The sequence below is a fragment of the Stegostoma tigrinum genome, chromosome 5, assembly GCF_030684315.1.
Source record: "Stegostoma tigrinum isolate sSteTig4 chromosome 5, sSteTig4.hap1, whole genome shotgun sequence".
Taxonomy (NCBI): domain Eukaryota; kingdom Metazoa; phylum Chordata; class Chondrichthyes; order Orectolobiformes; family Stegostomatidae; genus Stegostoma; species Stegostoma tigrinum.
In genome coordinates this window covers 27,143,424-27,167,652 of record NC_081358.1, presented here as the reverse complement: position 1 = coordinate 27,167,652, position 24,229 = coordinate 27,143,424, and the positions used below count along the sequence as shown (strand labels likewise).

The following is a 24,229-nucleotide window of genomic DNA, read 5'->3' as shown; positions in this document are numbered from 1 at the left end:
GAGCATTTGAGAACATGTGGGACAAGCAAGTCTGATATTTAAATATGTTAAATTGCAGTTTCAATTCTGACATTAACTCAGTGTGCATTGAGGGGCTAAACAATTAACAAGTGGGAAATGCTTTTAAATATGGTGTTGAGTTGCTTCCTTGTGTGTTGAAAAGTTGTTGAATACAGGGCTACAGTTTCACTACATCGGAAATGATTTTTAGTTTAAGCTATTTTTGACACCTTGAAATTTTTTGCCTTTGATTTGCACTTCCAACTGTCAGCAGTCACAGCAGCTGGCACCTTGGACCTTTGAACAAACCTGAACCAAAAGCATTCTTCTTAGCTACTACGAGCCCACAGGCAGGGGATGAGCACAGAGCTCCAGCTCATGGGAAGCTGAAACCCGTAATAGCAAGGATTAACTTAAATGAAATGATGGAATCCCCATTGCCACAGAAGGACCAGACCTTGTCAATGGGTATTTTCCTCCCCTTAGTAGTAGGTCCCTTCTAAAGGGGACCAGGTAGTTATGTGTTGCCTGTAACATTGAAGGCCACCACAGTCTTAATTTATTCATTACCTGCTTCTTCCAAGGATCAACTTGTGATATCTGTGAATCTCTTCTTGCCCATATCTGCCCTTTCGTGCATCTAACTGGTAATGGATGATGTCATTACCAACCCTGGTACTTGTATGCACTTCACTGCTGAGGTCTGTCACCACAAGAAAGCCCTCAGATTTGTTGCTGTACCTGGATTTCCACTGCCCCAGAGTGTTAAAGATCACCCATTTGTACACTCTTCTCCTGTGAGTATCTAACTGAGTATTTAACATTCTATATCATAGGCTGAACTAGTCTACAGCTGCTGAAAAATCATCATCATGCTTATTCATGCAAGATTCATATGGAGCTGCCATAGTGACTTCATCTTCTGTCAGCCACAACTTCCAGGAGTTTTGTGCTTTGAGTAGGGCCCTCATTTCCATACACCCTTTCTCCATGTTCTCTCTGATGCTCTGACGTGCTTGCCCACTAGAGCTGGAAAGCACAGATCTGCACTTCACTGAGCTGTGAACAACCAAGGCAAAGTTTCCCTCAATCCTGAGTAACTTGGCAATCTGAATGTGTAGGCCATTGCAAAGCATTAGCCTGCCACATTTGGTGCTTCCTACAATCGGCCTGTCTTTTTCACTTTTCTCTACACAGACCTGAGACATTGTAGCACTAATGGTAAAGATTGACTTCGCTCTGAAATCACAGACAGTGGCGGTGTAAAAATTGACATCACAGCACCTGTATTTCTGTTGCTGCTACACAATAGTCTGTTCCAAAATGACTAAGAAAGCATGAGTACTGTGAAATTACCTCTGATGAGTTCACATCCTCTTATAGACTCTTTCAAATTTAGTAAGGGCCTCCAAATGCAAATAAGGAGGACTTTGCAGTGTCAACAGGTCTGGTGCCTGGATTAAAGCCGGGATAGGGTGCAGTGTTGACAGGCCTGGTACCTAGATCGAAGCCAGGAAAGGGTGCATCTTTTGTTCAACTTTGTAGTGGTTTGATACAACTGAGTGGCTTTCTTTGCTATTCCAGAGAACATTTGAGAATCAACTGCATAATTCGGGAATCTGGAGCATCATGTCAGTTAGATTAATTAAAATGACAGATTTGCTTCCCTACTGGATTTAGTGAACCAGAAGTTTTTATGGCAGTAGATTCATGGACAATTTAAATTCCACCAGAGGGCCCACTGCCCCTCCCTGAAAATTATCGGAGTGGAGAACATGTGATTTTTTTTATTTCGATGTGCTATTCCTAACCCTGATATTGAATGCTGAAATGAGAATAAAAGCTCAATTTGATGGTTTGACAGTCCTGAACAATTAAAAACTAATGTCACTTGATAAACATTCGTAGTCATCACCCTTGGCTATTGCTGCCTAACTATAATGAAGATGAATTGGTAATTAGTCCTGTACCACAAAAATATATATGATACTGTCTATATCAGTGCCTCCAAAAGTGGTGCTATTTTAATTCCTTGGAGATTCAGAAAATTAGGGAGGCAAGTTTCAAACTGCCTCACTTGCTCTGCTCTAGAAAATGACGGCCCACCTGTTAATGGTCTATGGCTGTAGCAGCGATTGGCCTTTCGATAATAGTAAATTAAGTGACAGAAAAAAATTCCAGAAATTTTAAAGGGGCCTTGCAGCAGTCAAATGTCATTCTATGCTCCACAACTACCATTGTTGTCTTGGAGTTTGTGATCCTAAAATCTGTTGCAGTGGAGCTTGCATCAAGCAGTTTGGAAATCCCGTATCAAAAATGATGAGGCATTGAAATTTGTGCATTTTGTTCACAAGATCATTGAAGTTCTTCAGCTCTGTTACTGACCATAAACCACTTTCATTTTGAAAAATGTTGTTGTGACATGTAAACTAGATTTCTGTATCTGCTGCTTAAATTCACTTACCGTATGAATGTTTGTATTTCCTTTGTTCCAGTTAATGTCTGTTGTATAGTTTCAGTCTGAAGCCACTTTATACATACTACCTTAAGATTTGCATCATTCATAAATTTAACTCAACAGTCGGCAAACCAAACTGAGATACTGGGTCTCAGAGCAGGACTAGCACCTCTGATAAAGCAAAATATTGTAGATGCTGGAAATCTGAGAGTAAGCAAAGTGCTAGAGAAGCCCTAGCAGCATCTGTAGAAAAACAGATTAATGTTTCAAGTCCAATATGACTGTTCTTTGACATTATTTTATTGTTTTGGGCTCCCAAAAAAAGCCATGTTGGACCTGACATTAACTTTCTTCCTCTCAGTAAAGATGCTGCTAGACCTGCTGAGTTTCTCCAGCACTTTGTTTTTATTACAAAGAGCTAAGCACCCCAGATGCTGTCATTGCTCTATTTTAATTATAGTTTATTTGTTTTCTAATCCAGAATCAATTAACATGCTCTTTAAAATGCCTACACTAAATAGTGCATTTTCTGGCATTTCAAATTCTGCAGCTTTCGGTTCTAGCTAAAAGCTTTGTAGTTAGAACTTTTCATCTTGTGTGACCATGAACATTAAATACTGAGTCATATAATGAAAGAACAAAGCTTAAAAAAAAGAGTAATCATCACAGAGACTGCCTGTGGAGAGCTACGGTACATATGTCATTCCTTATCATTCTTTTTCCAGTTGATTAATGAAAATATATTGTGAAAGGTCCTAAGATCTTCATTGTTTAAGTTTCATGCGTCTAGTTTTGAGACAGTATACGTCACATCAGGTTTTTTTCATGGTAAGAATTCATAGAAATGCAATTAACAATTGACCTAGTTCCTATTTAAAACCTCACTTAACTTTAGTTTTTGGTAATAACTGGTGACTCTACTAACTGGCTGTCCAACCACAAACCTCATTTAAGGGATATAAATGACCAAGAATCGAAATGAACAACTTAATTCAAGAAAATGAGTTCACTGTTGGATCCTTTTGACAGTAAATAAAAGTATTACACAACTTCTTAATTAAAAAGAAAATGAAATGTGTACCAATATTCAGTCAGTTAAACAATTTTTTCTTCTTTTCATAGATTAAACTAAGTTACTTGAAAGGAGAAACTACAATACAAGAATTGCAATTATTGGATACGGAGAGGAAGTAATCAGGATGGAAGATGCTTTCATGGAGTTCTGTGGCCTTGCCAACAAAAATGATAGCCTTAAACCAAACGAAGTGTCTTTCATCAAAGAAATCTGTTTCACTGAAAGTGTGAACTTTCTTGTACATCTGGGCTTTGTACTTTGCTCTCTTGTTGGCCTTGTTGTGATTAAATGCAGACGGAGATCCGTTACAACATTTCATATTGATAGTGGCTTGAGAGGCTGGATCCATTTCCCATGGCATAACATTCGATGGATATTAACATTCTTCTATATTTTCATATCAGCCTGTTGTTTAGCAGACGGCATCTTGTCACAAGTATACTCAATGTTTGACAGACCGTTTATTTATATACCAGATGCAGCACAACTAGCCTCTTGTGTTCTTTCAATCATCTACTATGACGTTGCTGAAAGTGCAAATGCACCCATGTTTTTGGTACTCTTTATCTTTCACTGGCCTGCCGCCTTTAGTATTAACGTATTTAAAATATATCAGCTATATTCCCAAAAGTTCATCACCAGTGATTTGACTTTCCTCCTTGTCTGTACCCTGGTAACAGTCTATGGATCCTTTCTCATTTTGGAACTTGGTGTATTTTTTAAAAAGGTAAGTCCTTTAAATACAATTCAAAACAAAAAAAAATTGCTTCTTAATGTGGAATTTTTAAACAGTGAAATTTCATTCATGAAATTCTTGGGTTAGTACATGCAGTCTCTTGGACATGGTTTTAAAACTACTCCTAATTTGACACCAGTTGCTTCTAGACTGGTAATATTTGATTGCACCATGGGTGGTGTAGGAATGAAAAAACAGTGGCTTGAATCGTCTGGTCAGCAACGATGTGCAACCTGTTCGGCGATGTTATGACATGCCACTGGAGGAGGTGGAACCAGGGTCTTCTGGTTCAAAGGTAGGGTCATCACCACTGCTACATGAGCCCAATATTGCTGCTGTGCATAATTTCATGTCATGATACAAACAGGTTGGGTTTGAATCCAGGCCTCCTCTTACAGATCTAAATGTACCGCTGTTCTGCAAGCCCTATATTGCTGCTGTGCGTGATGATTATCCCAACTCACCACAGCTATGCCTTTTTTTTCGCAGCCTTCCAATTGTTCTGTCACAGAAATGCTCAACAGAGGGTCCATTGTGGAATTCCTTGAGAGCAAAATACAATATGGGGAAGAAATGAAATTGCCCCCCTTTTAACAACCTAACTATCACACTTAGGTGAGTTTAAAAATTAGTCTTTAAATATGAGGTAGGCAAATTACTGAATTAATAGGTGAAGTGGATGGATTGTGGCAGTTGGGGCGAAGGTAATTTGGTAGTTGAGGGTAGTCCGCTTGGGAGTAGGGTAGTTTGGTCTGGTTGGGTAAATGTAGTCTAGTCTGGTAGAATGGGGTTAGTGGGGTGGTTGAGCCATTTGGTTGGAGGGGTAATTGCAGTGCTGGGGAATTAGTAGTTATGTGACCAAGATGGGTAGTCTGATTGCAGAAGAAATGTGTCCCTCATTTGTAGGGGTGGAGAGCAGGAGAGTACAGTGGAGATGTTGGTAAGTTGGTTTGGGTTGGATGGGATAGTAGTTAGGTTGGGTACGTGTGGTCAGACCTAATTCATGGAGATGGTAACAGGGATTAATTATTGGGATGTTTTGAGTAGTCATGGGTGTAGTTGGCTTGCTGTGGTGTGCGTGATGGTAGGCACCACTCATGTGGAATATTTGACCTGGGGGCCTGATTGGTTTGGGAGTATTTCATAAGTTATGATTGGAGGGATGGGTTAATTAGACTATTGAGTGTTTGGCCACTTGTGTAAGTGTCAGATCAGATTTTAATCTGTGAAATATTTTTTGTGTAGTTATTGGAGGTAAAACACGTGGATCTGTCCCAAACCAACTTACATTCATGCATCAGAACTTCTACAGGGACTTGACTAACAACTTTGATTGTACGTCCAGTCTCCAACATCCGTTGACGTTATAGGATTGCAGTTTTGACCGTGCACTGAGATATATTGTCGGATTTTTATTACATGTCTAACTGAGCTTTGTTGCCTATTAGACATTCCATGCTAATTACTGTTATGAAAAGATATGCTATTTAAGTTCTTGACAGTAATGATGAATAATGATGATTTTCATTATTTTGGCACTTAAAACAAATTCTCATAACTGTGTAAAATTTGTTGAAAACTAATTTTTTCCTTTGATCAGCATTAACCCACTAGCTTCCACCACACTTCCAGGCAGTGCATTCCAATTCCTGACCACTTACTGTGTGATTTTCTTTTTCCTTGTCTTGTACTTACTTTGCAAAATATAATAAAACTGTGTCCTATAGTTCTCAAGCCATTCATAAGTGGAAACAATTTCTCCCTGTCTACTCAGCTCAAAAGCATCATAATTTTGAAAACATATATCAAATCTCCTCTGAGTATTTTCCTCTTCCTCTTCAAGGAAGACAGTCTCATGTTTTCCAATTGCTCCTCATAACTGAAGTGTTTCAACTCGAGAACCATTCTTATAAATTTCTTCTGCTCTTTGTCCAATGTGTTAACATTCTCCATATAGTGTGTGCACAGTACTCCAGCTCTGAGCTAACCAGTGTCTTAGGTTTATTATTGATTCCCTGCACTTCTATTTCATGCTCCTGTATATGAAGCCTAGAGCACTTTACAAACAGTTCTTTCAATCTGGTCTGTCGCCTTGATGAATGCCTACTTCCAGATGAGACTGCTCTGTGCTCCTATACACCCTTCAGAAGAATATTTCTATTTATTCGTGAGATGTATGGTCACATGTAGACCAGACTAGGTAAGGATGTCAGATTTCTTTCCCTGAAGAACATTAATGAACCAGGTGGGGTTTTTCTTGACAATCAACATTAGTTTCATGGTCACTATTAGACTCCTAATTCCAGATTTTTAATTGAATTCAAATTTCACCATCTGCTGTGATGGGATTTGAACCCAAGGCCCCAGATCGTTACCAGGGTCTCTGAATTAATAGCCCTCCTGATAATACCACTTGACCTTTTGTTTCTTCATGTATTTTGTACCAAAGTGCATCATCTCACACTTCATGTTGAATTTCATTTGCCACCAATCTGTCCAAACCACCTGCATGTTCTATGTTCTATGTTAATACCTTTTTGAAGAGATACACTGCCCTTAGTTTACAACTGTCCAAAGTTTTGCCACCTCTAAATTTTGAAATTGTCCCCTTCATATCAACATCTAGATTATTATATAAAATATATATTAAATAAGTATACATATGCAATGTAAATCAGGGAAAGCAAAGGATCTCAGTATAGACCACTGGGGAGCAGCACTACAAACCTTCTTTCAGTCTAAAATAATACCCATCAACCATTAATCTTTGTTTCCTATCTCTCCCGTAGCCAACTTTGTATCCCATTGCTGCTGTCCCTTTTATTCCATGACCTATAATTTGCCACAAAAGTAATCAATTCTCTCTGTTACCTCTTCAAATAAAAACTGTAGTAAGTTAGACATGACTTACCTCACCCACAACCCAAGCTACAGATCTTTGCCAAAACTTTAAATGATTTTCCCCTTATCAAATCTGCTGAGTCTTCCAAGCCTAATTAATTCTATCTCAGTAATTGTTTCTACAAGTTTTTAAACACAGAAGTTAAATTGACAGGTTTGTAAATGGTAGAGGTAACAAAGTGTGGAGCTGGATGCTTTTGTGCTCCTAGGATGCTACTTGGCCTGCTGTGTTCATCCAGCTCCACACTTTGTTATCTCTGATTCTCTAGCATCTGCAGTTCCCATTATCTCCTGTAAAGGATAGACTTAACTTTATAACCTTGCTTCAACAAGGGCGTAAGGTTGGTGTTTCTCCAATTCTGCACCTCCACAGCTGAGTATTAAACATTATAACATTATAATTTAATAGCCAATGCCTCTGTAGCTTCCACTGTCACATGCTTTAATATTTCTGGATGCATCTCATAGTCCTAATGCTTCATTGACTAGAAGTACCAACAGGCCATCCAAGACCTTGCATTGTGGCGTTTTGAGTAAAACCTATTAACTCAACGTTTTCACAGTTATTAGTTGAAGTTTACATTCATATGGACCATAAAAGCCATAAATATTGCCTTATTTTTGCCTTGGCAACATGACTGCTCTTTGTAGCACATTGTATTGTATAACTAACCCAATTAAGCAGAGCAAAATTTTAATTTCTCCCTTGCATGAAGTTATTAACAAATAACTTTCACATGTATGCATTACATAACATCACTTTTGCTCATGACAAAACATTTTACAAGCTTATTTCAGTAAGTTTGAGGTAAGGAGGGGAGAAGAGAACCCATTTTTGTCAGAATGTTTCTGTCATGATAATATATCCTTGTGTAACTGATATCATGGCATGAGTATTCTCTGACTATTCATGCTTCCAAAATACATTATTATAAATAATTCAAATACTTTGTGTGTTATTGAAATGTGAAAAAGAATTGTCATGTCAGCTTGTTTGATGAACTAACATATAATATATTTATTTTAGGGCTACTTCTGTCCAGGGTATTCCAGAGACATACCACCTTTAGAACTGCAAGATCCAGAAAAAAAGTTTCATCAACCTTATGTCAATGTTTTGTCACAGATTACCTACACGTAAGGAAATTAATGAAAATAGTATGTTCTAAATAAATTTGTTGTCTGCACCTTAAGTTCTGATGTTCAGTGGATAATGCTGTCACAACTGGATTGTAGTGTGATGACAGTTTTTCTGATGAGTAAGATCCAAATTATTCCAAAATAATAGACAATTTTTAAAACTGATTATTATGGTAACAATGTTATTCAAATCTGTTTAAATGTCTGGATTAGTTTTTTTCAACTGATGTATTTTAGTTACTTAAATTACCAACCTTAGCTAGCTAATATGTGTTGTAGTCTCCAAAGACATGAGCACATAATCCATGATAATAAAGTGTGAAACTGGATGAACACAGCAGGCCAAGCAGCATCTCGGGAGCACAAAAGCTGACGTTTCAGGCCTAGACCGGCCCGAAATGTCAGCTTTTGTGCTCCTGAGATGCTGCTTGGCCTGCTGTGTTCATCCAGCTTCACACTTCATTATCTTGGATTCTCCAGCATCTGCAGTTCCCATTATCTCTAGCACATAATCCATGCTAGGGATACTTCGGTGTAATAATTGGGGAGTGCTGTATTCTTGGTGTGTAATCTGATTTCCTGTTGGCATATTCAGAATTGAAGGAGAAGCATGGAAGTTGTCCTGTAATTGATCCCCCCCTAAAATAAATTATTTAATCAAGTATTTAAGCATTGTTGTATAGGGACTTTGCTCTTCACAAATTGGCTTCCACTTACCTTCCAGTACAACAGTGACCACTCTTGAAAGTTACTCGTAGTAAAATACCTCAGGATACAAAGGCAAATTCTTTTCTTTAACTTCTTTATTTGCGAATCCAATACCCATCAGACATTCAGCATTATATGTTGACATCATCTGTTTAAAACTGATTTCTGAACAATGAAATTACAATTTTCTATCATTTTATCGTGGAGGGGTAAAAAGTTTAGTACACATTATGCTTTGATTGGAATTAATAACCTGAGAAGACCAAAAGTAAAAAAACGGTAGGCCCAAAGCCTATGACAGCTGGCACTTGACTGACAAAGCTACAATGTTAATTAATTCAGAATGATCAGTCTATTTTCATTTTATTTTGAGTTTTATTTTTGAAGTAGATTTGTGCAGCAACACTTTTCAACTATGATATTTCCTGTTTCCTGGTCCTCTACACTAATAAGAAGAGAAGAAAATGATGAACGCAATGCGGTTGACGTTAGGCATATGGACTTTGATAAAGGGTTTGGCAAAAAGCCATGCGACAGATATTTTAGCAAAACTAAAACCACGGGTACTAAAGAAATAATAGTGGCATGAATGCAAAGTTGTCAAAGGAATAGACTGCAGTGGTGAATAATTTCTCAGATTGGAAGCAAATATAGTTGTGTTCCTTTCATGTGACTGATCCTTTTAATTAATAACCTGCAAATAATGACGCTATAGTTTTAGAAGTTTTCAGACAATATGAAATTCAGAAATGTGTTGGTCCAGGATTCTCTAAAGGTTAACTTGCAGGCAGAGTCCGTGATTAAGAAAGTGAATGTCATGTTGTCGTTTATCTCAAGAGGGTTGGAAAATAAAAGTGGTGATGTGCTTCTGAGACTTTATAAAGCTCTAGTTAGGCCCCATTTAGAATTATTGAGTCCACTTTTGGGCCCCACACCTCAGGAAGGACATACTGGCACTAGAGCATGTCCAGCGGAGATTCACATGGGTGATCCCTGGAATGGTAGGTTTAACGTACGATGAACGGCTAAGGATCCTGGGATTGTATTCATTAGAGTTTAGAAGGTTGAGGGGAGATTTAATAGAAACTTAAAAGATAATGTATGGCTTAGAAAGGGTGGATGCTGGGAAGTTGTTTCCATTAGGCGGGGAGACTAGGACCCATGGGCACAGCCTTAGAATTAGAGGGGGTAAATTTAAAACAGAAATGAGGAGACATTTCTTCAGCCAGAGAGTTGCGGGCCTGTGGAATTCATTGCCACGGAGCGCAGTGGAGGCCGGGACGTTAAATGCCTTCAAGGCAGAGATTGATAAATTCTTGAACTCACAAGGAATCAAGGGCTACGGGGCGAGTGCAGGGAAGTGGAGCTGAAACGCCCATCAGCCATGATTAAATGGCAGAGTGGACTCGATGGGCCAAGTGGCCTTACTTCCACTCCTATGTCTAATGGTCTTATGGTCTTAATATAATAACACTGGATAAAGACAAATGTAAATCAGTGCCTGCTGAGATCATGCTATGAGACAGTTCATTGTTAAGTGGTTTACCGTGTTCTTCAAATACTTGGTTAACAGCTCCCAAGTTGTCAATATAACAATGTATATTCTAGAAAAACCCACTTTTGTTCATTTCCCAACTTTCTAGCAGATTAACTGACCTTAAGGATTTAGGTTTACCCAGTGTATCTTTTAACAATCAAGGTTCTCCATAAAAAGGGCGAAAATTATTTTTTGGTGGACTTTTGTGAAAGATTGTGGAGATACATGTACTGGCTTTGCTTTTTAAAAATGATTCCAGGTAATTGATAATTTTGGTTGTTTGAACTCTTTGCAAGGAAAACTCGTGGCTGTTTTGATGACTAGCTTTCAGGACTGTTCTGTTTGAACAGTTTGGCAGGACTTTGGATTTGCAGTGGGGAAAGCCTGCTAAGGATTGGGCTGTCCTGCTTGTGTCTCCTATTTTTAATGCACTTTTATGGTGAATTCAGTGTGAAATCTGACTGTCCTATTGGTCTGCTGTTTCCTGAGCAATCTGTGTTTGCTGAGAAATGCCAGAGACAGTTGGCTATTTGGTGAAATGTGCAAAATGTTGCATTTAAATTATGGCCAATAGAGTAGTAAAACTAGGGAGACAATGCACTCCTCCCATCTTGGTCACAACATAAACTCCAGTTGTTCCTTTTAAAATGTTCTTCTCTATGTTGTGAGCATTTGTAAACTTTGAATCATGAACATATTGTCCAATTTGTATTTCTGTAATTTAATTCCAGTTTTCTTCCTTTACATGAAGATGTTATTTCTTGTTACAGAACAGTTCTGATTGTGATGGCAACTTACTCATTTTTTTCCTGCAGTGGTCTTTATTTATGTATAAACTGCACTATTTCACTGAGAAGTGCCTTTCAACCAAATTTATTCATGCCTATTATCACATGTTGTACTCTGGACAAGGATTAGGTTGAGATACCCTGACCTGTTTTTAAAATTTATCTTCAATGCCCAAGGGACTAGGCTGATAATAGCACCCAAACCGCAGCTAATGTTGTTTTGATACCATGTTATCATGTTCTGTACATTGTAATATTCTGTATTGTGTTCCTTAACTCTGAATTTGTTCTTTCATCTGGAAGGTAAGTAGTGTAGATTCAAGGTACTTGGAAATCTCAAGCTGATTTGTTTAACACACAACTTGATAACTTTCAGTTACGGAACAGCATATTTACACATTTCAGCCTACCATGCTGCTGCATGGACTCCTTATGGCAGCTGGTCCTGTGGTGTCATTCTGGTTCTTGACTCACTGGATACGCTCCTCATAAAACAGTAACACACCATTTCCCATTTTTTAACCCTGTAAAACTAAATGTACTAAGAGTGGAAAATATATCAATATAGTTTAAAAAATATTTATGTAGAAACACAAATTGTAAAATTTACGTGTTTGAGAGTCCAAAAGCCTGTGAAATGTATAGATAGTTTAATAAACCTTGCAGATCTCATGATGGTATACATTTTTAGAGATCTAGACTTTATGCTTCAACAACAAAAACAGTTGCTGGAAAAGCTCAGCAAGTCTGGCAACAACTCTGGTTTCTCCTCCACAGTTAACGTTTTGGGTCTGGTGACCCTTCCTGAGAACTGATGGTGGCTGGGAAAACATCAGTTTATATACGGAAAATAGGGAGGTGCAGGGGCGGGGGGGGGGGGGGGGGGGGGGGGGGGGGTGTGGTGGCTGGTGTTGGAGATAGGGAGTAACCGATAGGATAGAGCCCAAAGAGAGAGAGAGAGACAGTTGGACAGACAAAGGAGTTGCTAACGATCAGGCTGGGAGGGTGAGTAGTTGTTAATGGGGAACTGTTAGTGACTAACAAGAGGGGATGTATAATGGCAGACTGTGGTAACAGGGCCTGGTGTGTGGGGTGGGGGCCTGGGACAGGGGAGAGTTTAGGCCCTAAAGTTATTGAACTCAATATTGAGTCCGGAGGGCTGTAGGATCCCCAGGTGGAAAATGAGGTGTTGTTCCTCCAGCTTGCATTGGGCTTCACTGGAACACTGTAGCAAGCCGGAGACAGATGTTGGCCAGGGAGCAGGGTGGTGCTTTGAAGTGGCAGGCAATGGATAGTTCAGGATCTCTTTTTTTGCAAGCAGAATGTAGATAGTCTGCGAAGCAGTCACCAGATCTATGCTTCGTTTCCCCAATGTAGAGGAGACCACGTTGTAATGCTTTTGTTGAATCCTGGCCAATAGTAACTCATGCCAGATATCTTGTTCGCTCCATGAATGTATGTGCCTGATGTAACTGACACCATGTCCTGGTGAAGAACTTTGGGCATAGCACTTGTTTCTGTTTTAATATTACATTTCTTGAGATATCTAGTTCATCTCTGCAACAAAAATGATCACAGAACATCTGATACTCATGTCAAGACATTCTTATATGATATACTCACAGTCTCAGATCATTAGTTATATCTTCCTGAAATTGGTTGCGTTTATGCTCACCAAAATTCACCAAGTAAACTTTACCCACATCTTTCATCTTGATGTCTGTGTTGTCTACTTGTCTAGTAGAACATTAGCATCTTTATTTAGGTTTGAAGGTTTGATAATCTGTTCAGCATGTCCAAGGTAACCGTTTTGGTCTCTGATTGTAACAGGCATAAAAAGCTGTACCCTGCTCTTTTTCTGAAATTCACTATAGCTTAGATGAGACATTTGTCCGTGATCTGTGTCAAATTATTTCTAATGGGCTGTAGAGGGTTCTACACTGAACTGCTGACCAAACAACTCTGTAGAATCTTGTGATACAAAACAAACCGTGCAAGTGTTTTATGCTATATGTTTGAATAATTAGACCACACTAGCAATAGACTTTTGGATTCGAAGACAATTGGACAGACATGATTTTATGCACGCTCCTAGTGTTTTATGCAATGCATTGATTTTTACGATTGTCTTCTTGTTTCGGCCATAGTACTGCAGGATACAAGTTTCTACTGATAATACCTATTTAAGTGATTTTTTTTATTCATGGGATGAGGGTGTTGCTGGCTAGGCCAGTATTTATTGACCATCTCTAATTGCCCGGAGGGCAGTTAAAAGTCAACCACATTGCTGTTGGCCTCGAGTCAGGTGTAGGCCAGACCCCAGGTAAGGATGGCTGTTTCCTTCCCTAAAGGACATAAGTGAGCCAGATGGGTTTTTGTTGACAACTGACACTGGATTTGTGATCTTAATTCCAGATGTTTATTGGATTCAAGTTCCACCATATGCCACGGCAGGATTCAAACCTGAGTGCCCAGAGCATTACCTTGATCTCTGAATTAATAGTCCAGTGATAATTTCACTGGGCCAATGCCTCCCCAACTCAAACATACATTGATGGTCCTCTCTTTTTCATGTGACGCTTATCCTTATTAGTTATCTCAACAATAATGCTTTGTCAGAGAAATTTGGTATGCATGGTGTTGTAAAGTCAAAAAAGTTCAAGACATCTGTGCAAGTCCTTGTTCTGGGACATAAGCATGTTTCTGCATCTTCAGTGTTGCCTGAGTTGGGCGATTCCCATAACCCAAAAGGATAGAGTCAAAAAGTGTTGATGTGATCTATATTCATCTGGTACTTCTTACTGTTGAAGATGATTCCTTTAGAGCAAGTGGTAGGGAGGCTGGATTTCCTGGATTTTTGCTCAATGCTGCTGAAGGAATGGTGTAATGTGCCCAAGTCAGAATGGTGAGTGGTTGAGAGGGGACCTTTTGTAGCTTGGTGTGTTCCCATGTGTCTGCTGCCCTTATCCTTGTCAAAGCTGCTGTCTAAAGAGATTTGGTGAATTTTTGCGCTGTATCTTGTGGATGGTACATAGTGCTGCTAATGTGCAATGTTACTAGACAGAGTGAATGTTTGTGGATGAAGTAATTGATGAAGAAGCTGGTTGGGTTGAGGCCCCTGCAGAGATGTCCTGTAGCTGAGATGACTGCTGTCTAACAGCCACAACATCTGTGCCAACCAAATTCTGTGCTTTTCTTCACTTCACCTGGCAAAGGGGCAGTGCTTTGAAAGCTTGTGATTTCAAATAAACATGTTGGGCTATAACCTGGTGTCGTGTGACTTCTGATTTTGTCTGCCCCAGTCCAGCACCGGCATCTCCACATCATAACCACAATCATCATTCTTTGTGAGAGGTGTGACACCAACCAGCAGAATTTTCCCCTAATTTCCACTGACTCCAGTTTTGCTCAGGCTCCTGATGCCACACCCTGTCAGTTACTCCCCAGTCTGTCAAACTAGCCTTACTTCTGGAACTCAGCTCTTGGTCCATGTTTGAACTACGGTTACAATAAGGTCAGGAGCTGATTGGCCCTGGCAGAAGCTCAACTGAACGTCAATGAGCAGGTTATTGCTAAGCAGGTGTTGCTTGACAGCATTTTTAATGGCACTTTCCAATACATTACTGATGATCAAGAGTGATACAACTGTAATTGGTTATCCAAAATTTAAAATTGGATGAAAAAAATCCTGAAATTGCAGCTGGAATTAGCCAAGATACAGTTAGAAATGGGAACAGAAACTCGAGAAATGAGATGAAAAGGCTTTAAATTGAGGGAAATGAAAAATAGTGGGAGGTAAGGGAAGATGAAAATCGAGTTAAGAAAACTATTACTTACATAACAAAGAGGAACAAGGTCAACAGTGAGCTGGAGTTGAAAAGACTTGAACTCCAAAGTTGTGGGGTAAATTAAAGAACATATGTTGGTCAAAGAAAAGCTTAGAATAAAGAAGGAAGAAGTGGGTTGTAGTTTGGAGGATGATTTGGATTCCAGTGCAGGATTTGATTTAATGATAAATCTAAGTTTAATACCTAAATTTATTGACCATGTAGTTGAAAGTTATTTTACCTTATTTGAGAAGGGAATTAGGGGGAAGTGGTCAAAAGAGATTTGGACCTTTAACGTTGCATAGCGTTTTAAGCAGGTGTAGCTGTGAATGTACCTACCATTTTGTCAGAAGAATAATCTGCAGAGTTTGAAACTGCAAAAGAAATGATACTTAGTGTTTATTAGTTTGTTGAAATCAGTAATATAAGCAAGAAATCTAACCCAACATTTCAAGGGATAAAGAAGCGCTGTGGGATCAGTGGTTTAGATCACTCAAGCTTGAGAAAAACTTTAAGAATGTGAGGGAAATTATGTTCATGAAAGAATCCAGAAATAGCATCCCTGCTAATTAGAAACATAGAGGAGTATCATGTATTCAAGATCAAGAAGCAGCCATCCTGGCAGAAACAACAGATCAGATCTGAAACAGCCAATGAGAGTTTGGGAAATGGTCACATAAAAATTGAAGATATAGAAAATCTGTGGATACAAGATATACTAGTTTTGGAGCACAGGAACATGGCTGTTAAAGTAATGAAGGAGAAAAGCTGGAACTGAAAAGTGATGGAAACGAATGAACCTACTTTCATTGTAGGTTGCCTGGTTTGTCCTGCTCAAGTGCATCATCTCATATTTATCCAGAATAAGTTCCATTTGCATCTGACCAGCCCATCTATATCTCCTACAAACTAAGGCTAGACTTTACCATACTGCCAATTTTTGTATCATCCACAGTGTTGCTGATCAACCCTCCTACATTCAAGTCTAAATCATTCATATAAACTTGCAGATAATGTCTAGTTACAGTGGTTTATATTTCTGCCAACTTTTATTAGAGTATCAGGTCATGATCTTTTGCATTTTCTTCAAGAGGTCATTTTGGAAAGCTTCAGTGGGCATTAAGATTTAACCAGGTACCTTATCTGCTAAGAAAGCTTGGCCTTTGCGAAATCATACTGTTCTTGGCCTTGTCATAGCACCAATTGACGAACTGATCAAAATTCATATTGTCATATCAGTTCTCCATGGTGAATTCAACAATTCACTTTTACATGAAGCTTTTCTCATTGCTTGGGATCTTTCTGGTGCTCTCCAGACAGGCTTGAAGTACTGATGTGATGCAGTTCTTCATTATCATAGTGTATCTTTATTCTTGTCCCTGGTTTATTTAGTTATGCAATGATTAAATCTAAAAAGCATAGTTCCAGAACATTGGTGGCTTTTCAATTCAAGCTGGTTATTAATGATATATAAGGGTTCTTTATTATCAAGTTTAAAAGGCAACTCTGTGTGGATATTCAGCAATGCAGCTGCAATGCATCTTTTTGCTTCTTTTAAATTCTTCCATGTTCTATTTTAGGTTGTTGTTTGAGCTTGTTTTGTGTACCTTTTTCATTGTTTGAATGGCACCTGAGGTTGTCTCAACATTCCTGCAGGGTCCACAGACCAATCCAGAAGTGACTTGTCACCCACATGGACAACAGATCTGACCAATGCTCAGATCAAGTACACACAGTTCTGTCAGTGACATCTGTATAATTTTCCTGCCACCCTCCACTACACCCTGCCCCTGCTACCAGGTCTCAATGCAGGTGTAAGTTTCCTATTGCTTCAAATCTTGTCTGACATTTTTCCCAGTGGTTTTTCAGTTTGCATAATGCCTTTGCTTTTTAGGAAAACTTGCTGCTGTTGACAGTTTAGTATTTTAACACAATCACTACTCTTAGTGAATTAGTAAGTGGCATAGGTTCATTGAATTGAAAATCTCAGATAGGTTCACACACACACACACACACACACACACACACACACACACACACACACACACTTTAGCATGCTCGTGGACTCATCATAACTGCTGACCGTGTGGTGTCATTGTGGGCCTTGTCTAATTCTTGTACTCAGCTGTTAAACCAGTAACAACATACTAAATTTCAGCAATCTGTGCTGACTCATTTAGCAGCAGACTGATTGATTGCAAATCAATCCAAATTAGCTTTTATTGTCTCAGTTGTGGGGTCAACAGTATTGCAGAAAACCAGACTATTGTAAAGGGTAAATCTTTACTCCTGGTGTTGAGTCAAAAGGAATGGATTCAAATATACTCCAGCTGTCATTGAACATGTTTGTTGGTTAAGGGCAATGCTGAGCAAATGCTACATTAATAAAGACGCAGTAATTTGAATGAGGCCTTAAAAGAGACGTCTCTATCTGTTCTGAAAGATGCAAGAAATCCATTGGAATTCTTTAAAAAAAGCAAGAGGTCTCATGGTACTGTGGCATTCCCACACATCCAAAGCTACCAAAAGAAAGCTAACCAGTGATTTATCTAATTTATTCTTTGTGAGAGTTTTCTTTGTGCAATTTACCTGTCATGTTTGCCTTCATTACAGCAGTGCTTTCTATTTCATTGTATAGGTGGATTTCATGGGTTTTGAAAAGTGGTTACCGGAAGCCAATTAAGATGGAAGACCTTGGAAAACTCCCCCAGGTTGTTTATTAATTAGTACATTAATTTGTTAGAATGTAGACTTCCTCTAAAAGTTCCTGTGTAATAGAAAAACTGAATTATGCACATCTCAACAGTTAGTCTTTTCTTAAAATTTTACTGGAGTAAGCATGTAATTCTGGGCAAGTTGCAGTACTTCAAACCTAGCAGTTTGGCTCTTTTCTAACCAAGAGTGCTAGCCTAAAGATCAATTTAATTATTTCAATAATAAGTGTTTCTAACCTATTATTTTAAATATTTTTTTGTGGCTCCATTGTTGGAATATACCATCTATATTAAAGAAATCAGCTTATATGTACACAAGGAATTCTAATTGTAGAAATATAAATTCTGGATCATTTAAAACTGAAGTAGTAAATAGAAAATCAGCACTGTTGTACACCAGTGAATTTAGAATCTCTTTTGTATCTGAAGACTTTGAAACTATTTTCTTCTGTTTATATTCCTGTCCACAGACTCTGCTGTGAAGGTTCTGAGTGTGTATTGATTGCCATCCCTTGTCTAATAGTAAATTTTTCACGTGTGTGTATACAACTGTTATGCTCACATTCTATACATTGTAGTTGTCCAGTCTTACATTTGTATTTTCTTCTTTTAGGAAGAAACTGCACAGAAAAATTTTGATTTATTAAAAATGTATTATGACAAGCAAAAGGTAAGTAAGCTTTATAAAATTCTTGGTATGTAGATAATTGTAAGTTTTTTTTCTGAAAAGGAATGATAGCTTAAGCTTGATATTTTAAACATTAATTTTAGGCGAAGAAACTTTCAGGAAGAGCAGAAGCTCAAGATCTAGCCAAGGTTTATTTCAAGGCATTTGGCGGTCCGTTCCTGATAGCATCAGTTTTGAAGATTATTGGTGATCTAGCTGGATTAGGAGGGCCACTCTGCATTGATGGTATTCTCCGATTTGTGTCTGCTGAGTCAAAGGAATCAGAGAAGGTAAGGTCATTTGTACTTTTCCTTGACCAATTGGTATTGACAGTTTAGAAGCCAACAACTGGGATGTTTTGGTTTTGAATTCCACCACAGTCAGTTGTAAAATTGACAACAGTCACACTGGTATTTTATGGATTGACCCAAAAAAAATTAAAGCTATCTGAATTGCCAGCATAATGAACCTTACAGTGATGTATTTCCAGCAGGTATTTGTTAAGGCGCTACATCAAAGGTTATTGCTGAAAATAAAAGTTAATGATGTTGGGAGTAATATATTCGGGTAGATAGAAGATTGGCCACCTAACAGGAGTTAGAGTAGCCATTTGGGGCACTTTCTAGTTTGCAGGATGTAATGAATCATGTGCCACAGGGGTCAGTGCTGGGGCCTCAACATTTTACAATTTCTAGAAAAGACTTGAATGAAGGACCAAGGATATGGTGGCCAAATTTGCTGATGGTACAAAGATAAGTAGTAAAGCAAGTTGTGAAGAGAACATGAGTATGCTACAGAGGGATAAAGATAGATTAAGTTTGGGGACGAAAATGTAACAAATGGAGTGTGATGTGGGAAAATGTGAAATTATCCATTCTGGCAGCAAGATTAAAAAGTAGACGCATTATGGTCTAAAATTATGAGAAGTTGCAGAGTTCTGAGGTGCGCAGGGATCTGGGCATCCTCGTTTATGAATTGCAAAAGTTTAGTAAGTTTGGTACAGCAAGTAAAGGGGAAAACCTAATAGAATGTTAACATTGATTACTAGGTCTATTTAATCCAAAAGTGGAGGGGTTATGCTTCAACTAATGGGACATGGGTGAGACCATATCTTGAGTATTGCATACAGTTTTGGGTCTCCTTATTTAAGAAAGGATACAATGCATTAGAAACAAATCAGAGAAAGTTACTGGACTAATACCTGGAATTGCTGGATTGGCCTGTGCAGAAAGGTTAAACAGGCCAGGCATATATGCACTGGAATTTAGAAGAGTCAAAGGTGGCTTGATTGAAACATGTAAGATCCTGAATGGTCTTGAATACATGAATGTGGAAAGATTCTCCCTTTCTGGAAGAATCTAGAACTAGGGGGTCACTTTTTAAAAATCAAGGGTTGTCCATTTAAGACAAATAAGACTTTTCTTTTCCTCTGAGAGCTGTGAAGTTTTAGAACTGTCTTTCTAAACAGGTGGTGGAAACAGTCATGGAATATTTTTAAGGCAGCAGGAAATAGATTCTTAATACTTAATGGGGAAGCAATGACCTAGTGGCATTATTGCTGGACTTAGTCCAGATACCCAGATAATATTCTGGGGACCTGGGTTCCACTGTCACTACAGTGGTTGGTGACTTACCAACCAGAAATACATCAAATTCCCATCTATTCTGTCACATCTTGTAAGAATTTCTAAGTTTTAATAATATCACCTTTTTAAAAGCTTTGGCGAATGCAGGCCCAGTTTTTCCAATCTCCCTCATAAGGGAGCCCTGCAATCCCAGGAATTAGTCTGATGACTAACTAAGCATGTTGACGAAACAAAAATATTGTCATCCTTGGAAGAATGCATGTCTTTCACTAGAACTTTGTTGAGAGGGGTAAACTGTGTACAAAAACCATACAGCATACTGCATCACATCAAAATATGCAAATATTGACCTAACTGTAAGTCAGAGAACTGCCATAAGTAAAGTACATGCTCTTAACATAGCAATCCAACCTAACTTTTATATTAAAACAAAAACATTCCAGTGCTATCATAACCTGATTATAAATACATGATGTAAGAGCAGTTGATTGTGTCTCCAAAAGCTAGTACAGGAATGGTTGGCTGAGTAGCTCACTGTGTTGTAATTTCCATAAAATAGTCTTATCCCATCTGAAACTGATGGCCTACATTACATTTCATTATATTTTATTTATAGTCAAAAAACTTGAAGTACCTAAAAGGCATTAGTTTTAAAATTTTGAGAGTGACAAACAGTTGACTGTCAGGCTATGTATGACTAGTGGGGCACCACAAGAATCAGTACTTGGGCTCAGCTATTCACAATCTGCGTCAATGAGTTGGATTTGGTATGAACTGTAATATTTCCAAGTTTGCTAATGAGCAGGTCTAGATGACAATGTGATTGTGAGGAGGCTTCAAGAAAATTTGCTGTCTTTTATAATTCTGCGAAAGCTAACATGCAAGTATAGCAAGGCAGTGGTACATTGACAAATCCTCCTACAATAAAGACCATTGTTTAGAGTCTTGGTGAGATTGCATCTGGATTCTTATGTACGGTTTTGGTTTTCTTACTGAAAGGAACGTATACTTGTCCTAGAGGGAGTACAATGAAGGTTCATCAAACTGATCCCTCAGATGTACAGGAAGGTTCTTTCAAGGAGAGACTGAGGAGATTGTACCCATATTTCCTAGAAGAATGTGAGGCGATTCCCTGAAAGTGTTAACATTTTTACAGGGTTTGGCAAGGTAAATGCAGGAAGGTTGTTTCTCCTGGAGTGTCTCAACTGGGGGCACATGGTCTGAGTAGAGACTAAATTTCACTTGCAATGAAATGAGGAATTTTACAATACTTACTGGGAATTCTCCATCTCAAATGCTCGTGAGGCTCACCTGAGGAAGATATTCAAGAGAAATTGATAAAATTGGATAACCTGAGAATGATCTGTTTATTCCTGTTTTGTTTTCTGTCTGTAAATTATTCTATGCCAGTATATTACCCCAAATCTCATGCTGTAATTTTGTTTAATAATCTTATGTGTTGGACCTTCATCCAAACCCTTCTGAAAATCTAAATTCACCAGATCCCCTAGCTGCTTCTTTTTAGTTTTGTTAGATAAGGATTCTGATGATGATAGATACATCCTCAAAAACGCCTAATAGGTTTGTGAAACATGATTTCTCTTTCATGGATCAATGTTGATTGACTAATGCTATCATTATTTTCTACTTGTCCAGTTATCACAACTTAACAATAGATTTTAACTTTTTCCTGATTACTGATGTTAGGTTAACAGATCTGTACCTATGAACATAAATGTATAAATACGCTGTGAAAAGGCTTTGGTCATCTCTAATGATATAATTAATACTGTTCTATATCTTCATTTTACACAGGGAATACATTTTGTGAGTTTCTGGGAATTTATTAGCAATGGATATGTGTTGGCATTCTTGATGCTATGTACAGTTCTCCTTCAGAATGTTTGCTTACAGATTTCGTACTACATTGTTATCCGGGATGGAATACACATTAAAACAGCTCTTCAAGTAAGATGCAATTTTTCTTCTTTCTCTCTGTTTTTAAGTCAGTTTTATAAATCCTACCCCCCTTCCTAAACTATCAAGTTTTTCCAACAGTTTAATTCTACTGAAGTCTAGTGATGATCCACGACTTAACAAAGTGATCGTATTCAGACAAAGCCTCGACTGTGTGTAGGCTATTAAGTGGTAGGAGGCGGTCAGATCTTCATTTAACATGTAGCATATGCAATTTAACAGATGTTTTTGGACGGCAGTCAGAAGCAGTGTCTCAGTGTTAGGGAAGTATGGAACGTGCTCCTTCAAAAAGTGTTGTCTGTAAATTCGGACCTCTTATTTTAACGGCTAACTTTTTGTTGGGCAAGTGTAAGGGTATTAAGAATTATGTAACTGAAAGCTTAGATTAAATTGATATATAGGCTAACCATGGTGTAACCATGGCAAAACAGGTTCAAGAAACTGAAATGCTTGCTCCCTTTAGCTTTCACATTCTCTTTGACGTCTCAAAGGAAATTTGCTTTAAGGCGTTAAATGTGTTATTGGTCAACATTTCGGTTGTTAACATTTTTTTTTCCCCCAAAATCCGTTTTTATATTTCACTCTGAAGGGTAATGTTAAGAACTTGAAATTCTTGAGCCAGAATGCTGCCTCTGCCAATGTCATCGTTACTGATAGCCCGGCTGCCACCACAGCCAAGAGACTGTTCCAACTCTTGCAGTTGGGTTCCATCGCAACCTCCAAGCTCCAACCGATCATCGAAATCAATTCCTGAGGACTGAGAGATCATTGAGAAACTTTCTATGTGCTGGCAGACAGAGTGACTGCTGAGGTCCTGTTTGGCATGAGGAATTGGTGTTCTGTTCAAAAAAAAATTCCAGTCTATTTCTGTGCAAGAACAAATGGGACAAAATGAGAAAGTTTTAGAGACATTATTCACATTTTAAAGGACTGACAATGAACTCAAAAAATACAGGCAAAGGAGTTGAAAATTAATTTCAAGCTGGACTCTAATTGCAGTTTGGGATTTGCCATATAGGGAATTAAGGCAACTCTGCATTTTAACAGTTCCATTAGAAATTCTTTCGTACATTTAGGGAAACAAAGCCATTTCAAATGCAACTATTTCTCGTATAATGAACAGTTTTATTGTTGATGAATAATCTGCTGTGCAAACCAAGTTAGCAGTTATATTGAAATTAGGCTATGGGTCAGAATTTAGCAACAATTTGAATGTATGACCGGTGAGTTGTGTTAACCAGAGCCCAGGGAACAGCAGCTAAGGGTAGTCAAGACTCCTAAAGCCCAGATTCAGCAGTTAGGTACTAATTTAACACCATTTTTGGGACCAGGAAGCACTGATGTACTTTCCCCACTTACTGCCCTCCATTCTAATATTCTCCTCTTCAAACCTTGTCTCCTCCTATGATCTGATCTTAAACACTGACTTCTAACCCCAGTAATGGACTTCTGCCTGTCCCTTTTGCGCATGATCCAATTGTTGGATTTCATAATCTTTTCATAATTCTTTTACAACAATCTTTTCCCCAACCCAGATCTGCCCATTGCCAAGGACGGGCTTGACCATTTTTGGCTGCTGCTTTGAAATACATCTTTCCTGTCTGACAATGAGTCAGTCAGCCTCAGTGAAGACAATCAGGTTGAAAAAAAATTCCTTCAGCTTTTAGTTGAATTGGCAAGACCTCCAATTTCCTGGCATTTCTGGATTTCCTGACGGCTCACAGATACCTTTGCTTCCTTCCTTGCAAATTGTCTTCACTGTATCAATTTCATGGATTTGGTTTGTGATCTTAGTTTTAAAGCAAAGTACTGGTCTATTTGGACAATGTGTAACACAAACCCATTTCTATAAAACAGTATGACTAAAATAGCGCAGTAAACAAGAACTACTTTCATCGGTAACTTCGGTGTGTTTTCCATTGATTTTCTTAGACGATGATTTACTTGAAAGCTTTGTCACTGCCTATGTGGGTCGTCAATGGAGGTCATCTGACAGTAGGCCAGATAATCAATCACATGTCAGTGGATGCTTTTCAAATAATGATGGCAGCATTTATGGGATACTATGTCATGGCAATTCCAATACAGGTATGTTGTTTACATAAAACTAAATGA

At 38.4% G+C, this 24,229-nt stretch overlaps 1 protein-coding gene across 5 annotated transcripts in view; it reads left to right on the top strand.

Moving 5' to 3' along the window:
- The window catches only part of LOC125451688 (ATP-binding cassette sub-family C member 8-like), a 156,669-nt gene that overhangs the window by 11,388 nt on the left and 121,052 nt on the right, over positions 1–24,229 (top strand). For all 5 annotated transcript variants that reach the window (XM_048529168.2, XM_048529167.2, XM_048529169.2 and 2 more), the window contains 7 exons: positions 3,581–4,260; positions 8,198–8,307; positions 17,809–17,881; positions 18,498–18,554; positions 18,656–18,841; positions 21,953–22,105; positions 24,047–24,202. In XM_048529168.2, coding sequence (XP_048385125.2) covers positions 3,658–4,260; positions 8,198–8,307; positions 17,809–17,881; positions 18,498–18,554; positions 18,656–18,841; positions 21,953–22,105; positions 24,047–24,202 — 1,338 coding nt within the window. In that variant the 5' untranslated portion in view covers positions 3,581–3,657. The remainder of the gene's footprint in view (positions 1–3,580; positions 4,261–8,197; positions 8,308–17,808; positions 17,882–18,497; positions 18,555–18,655; positions 18,842–21,952; positions 22,106–24,046; positions 24,203–24,229) is intronic.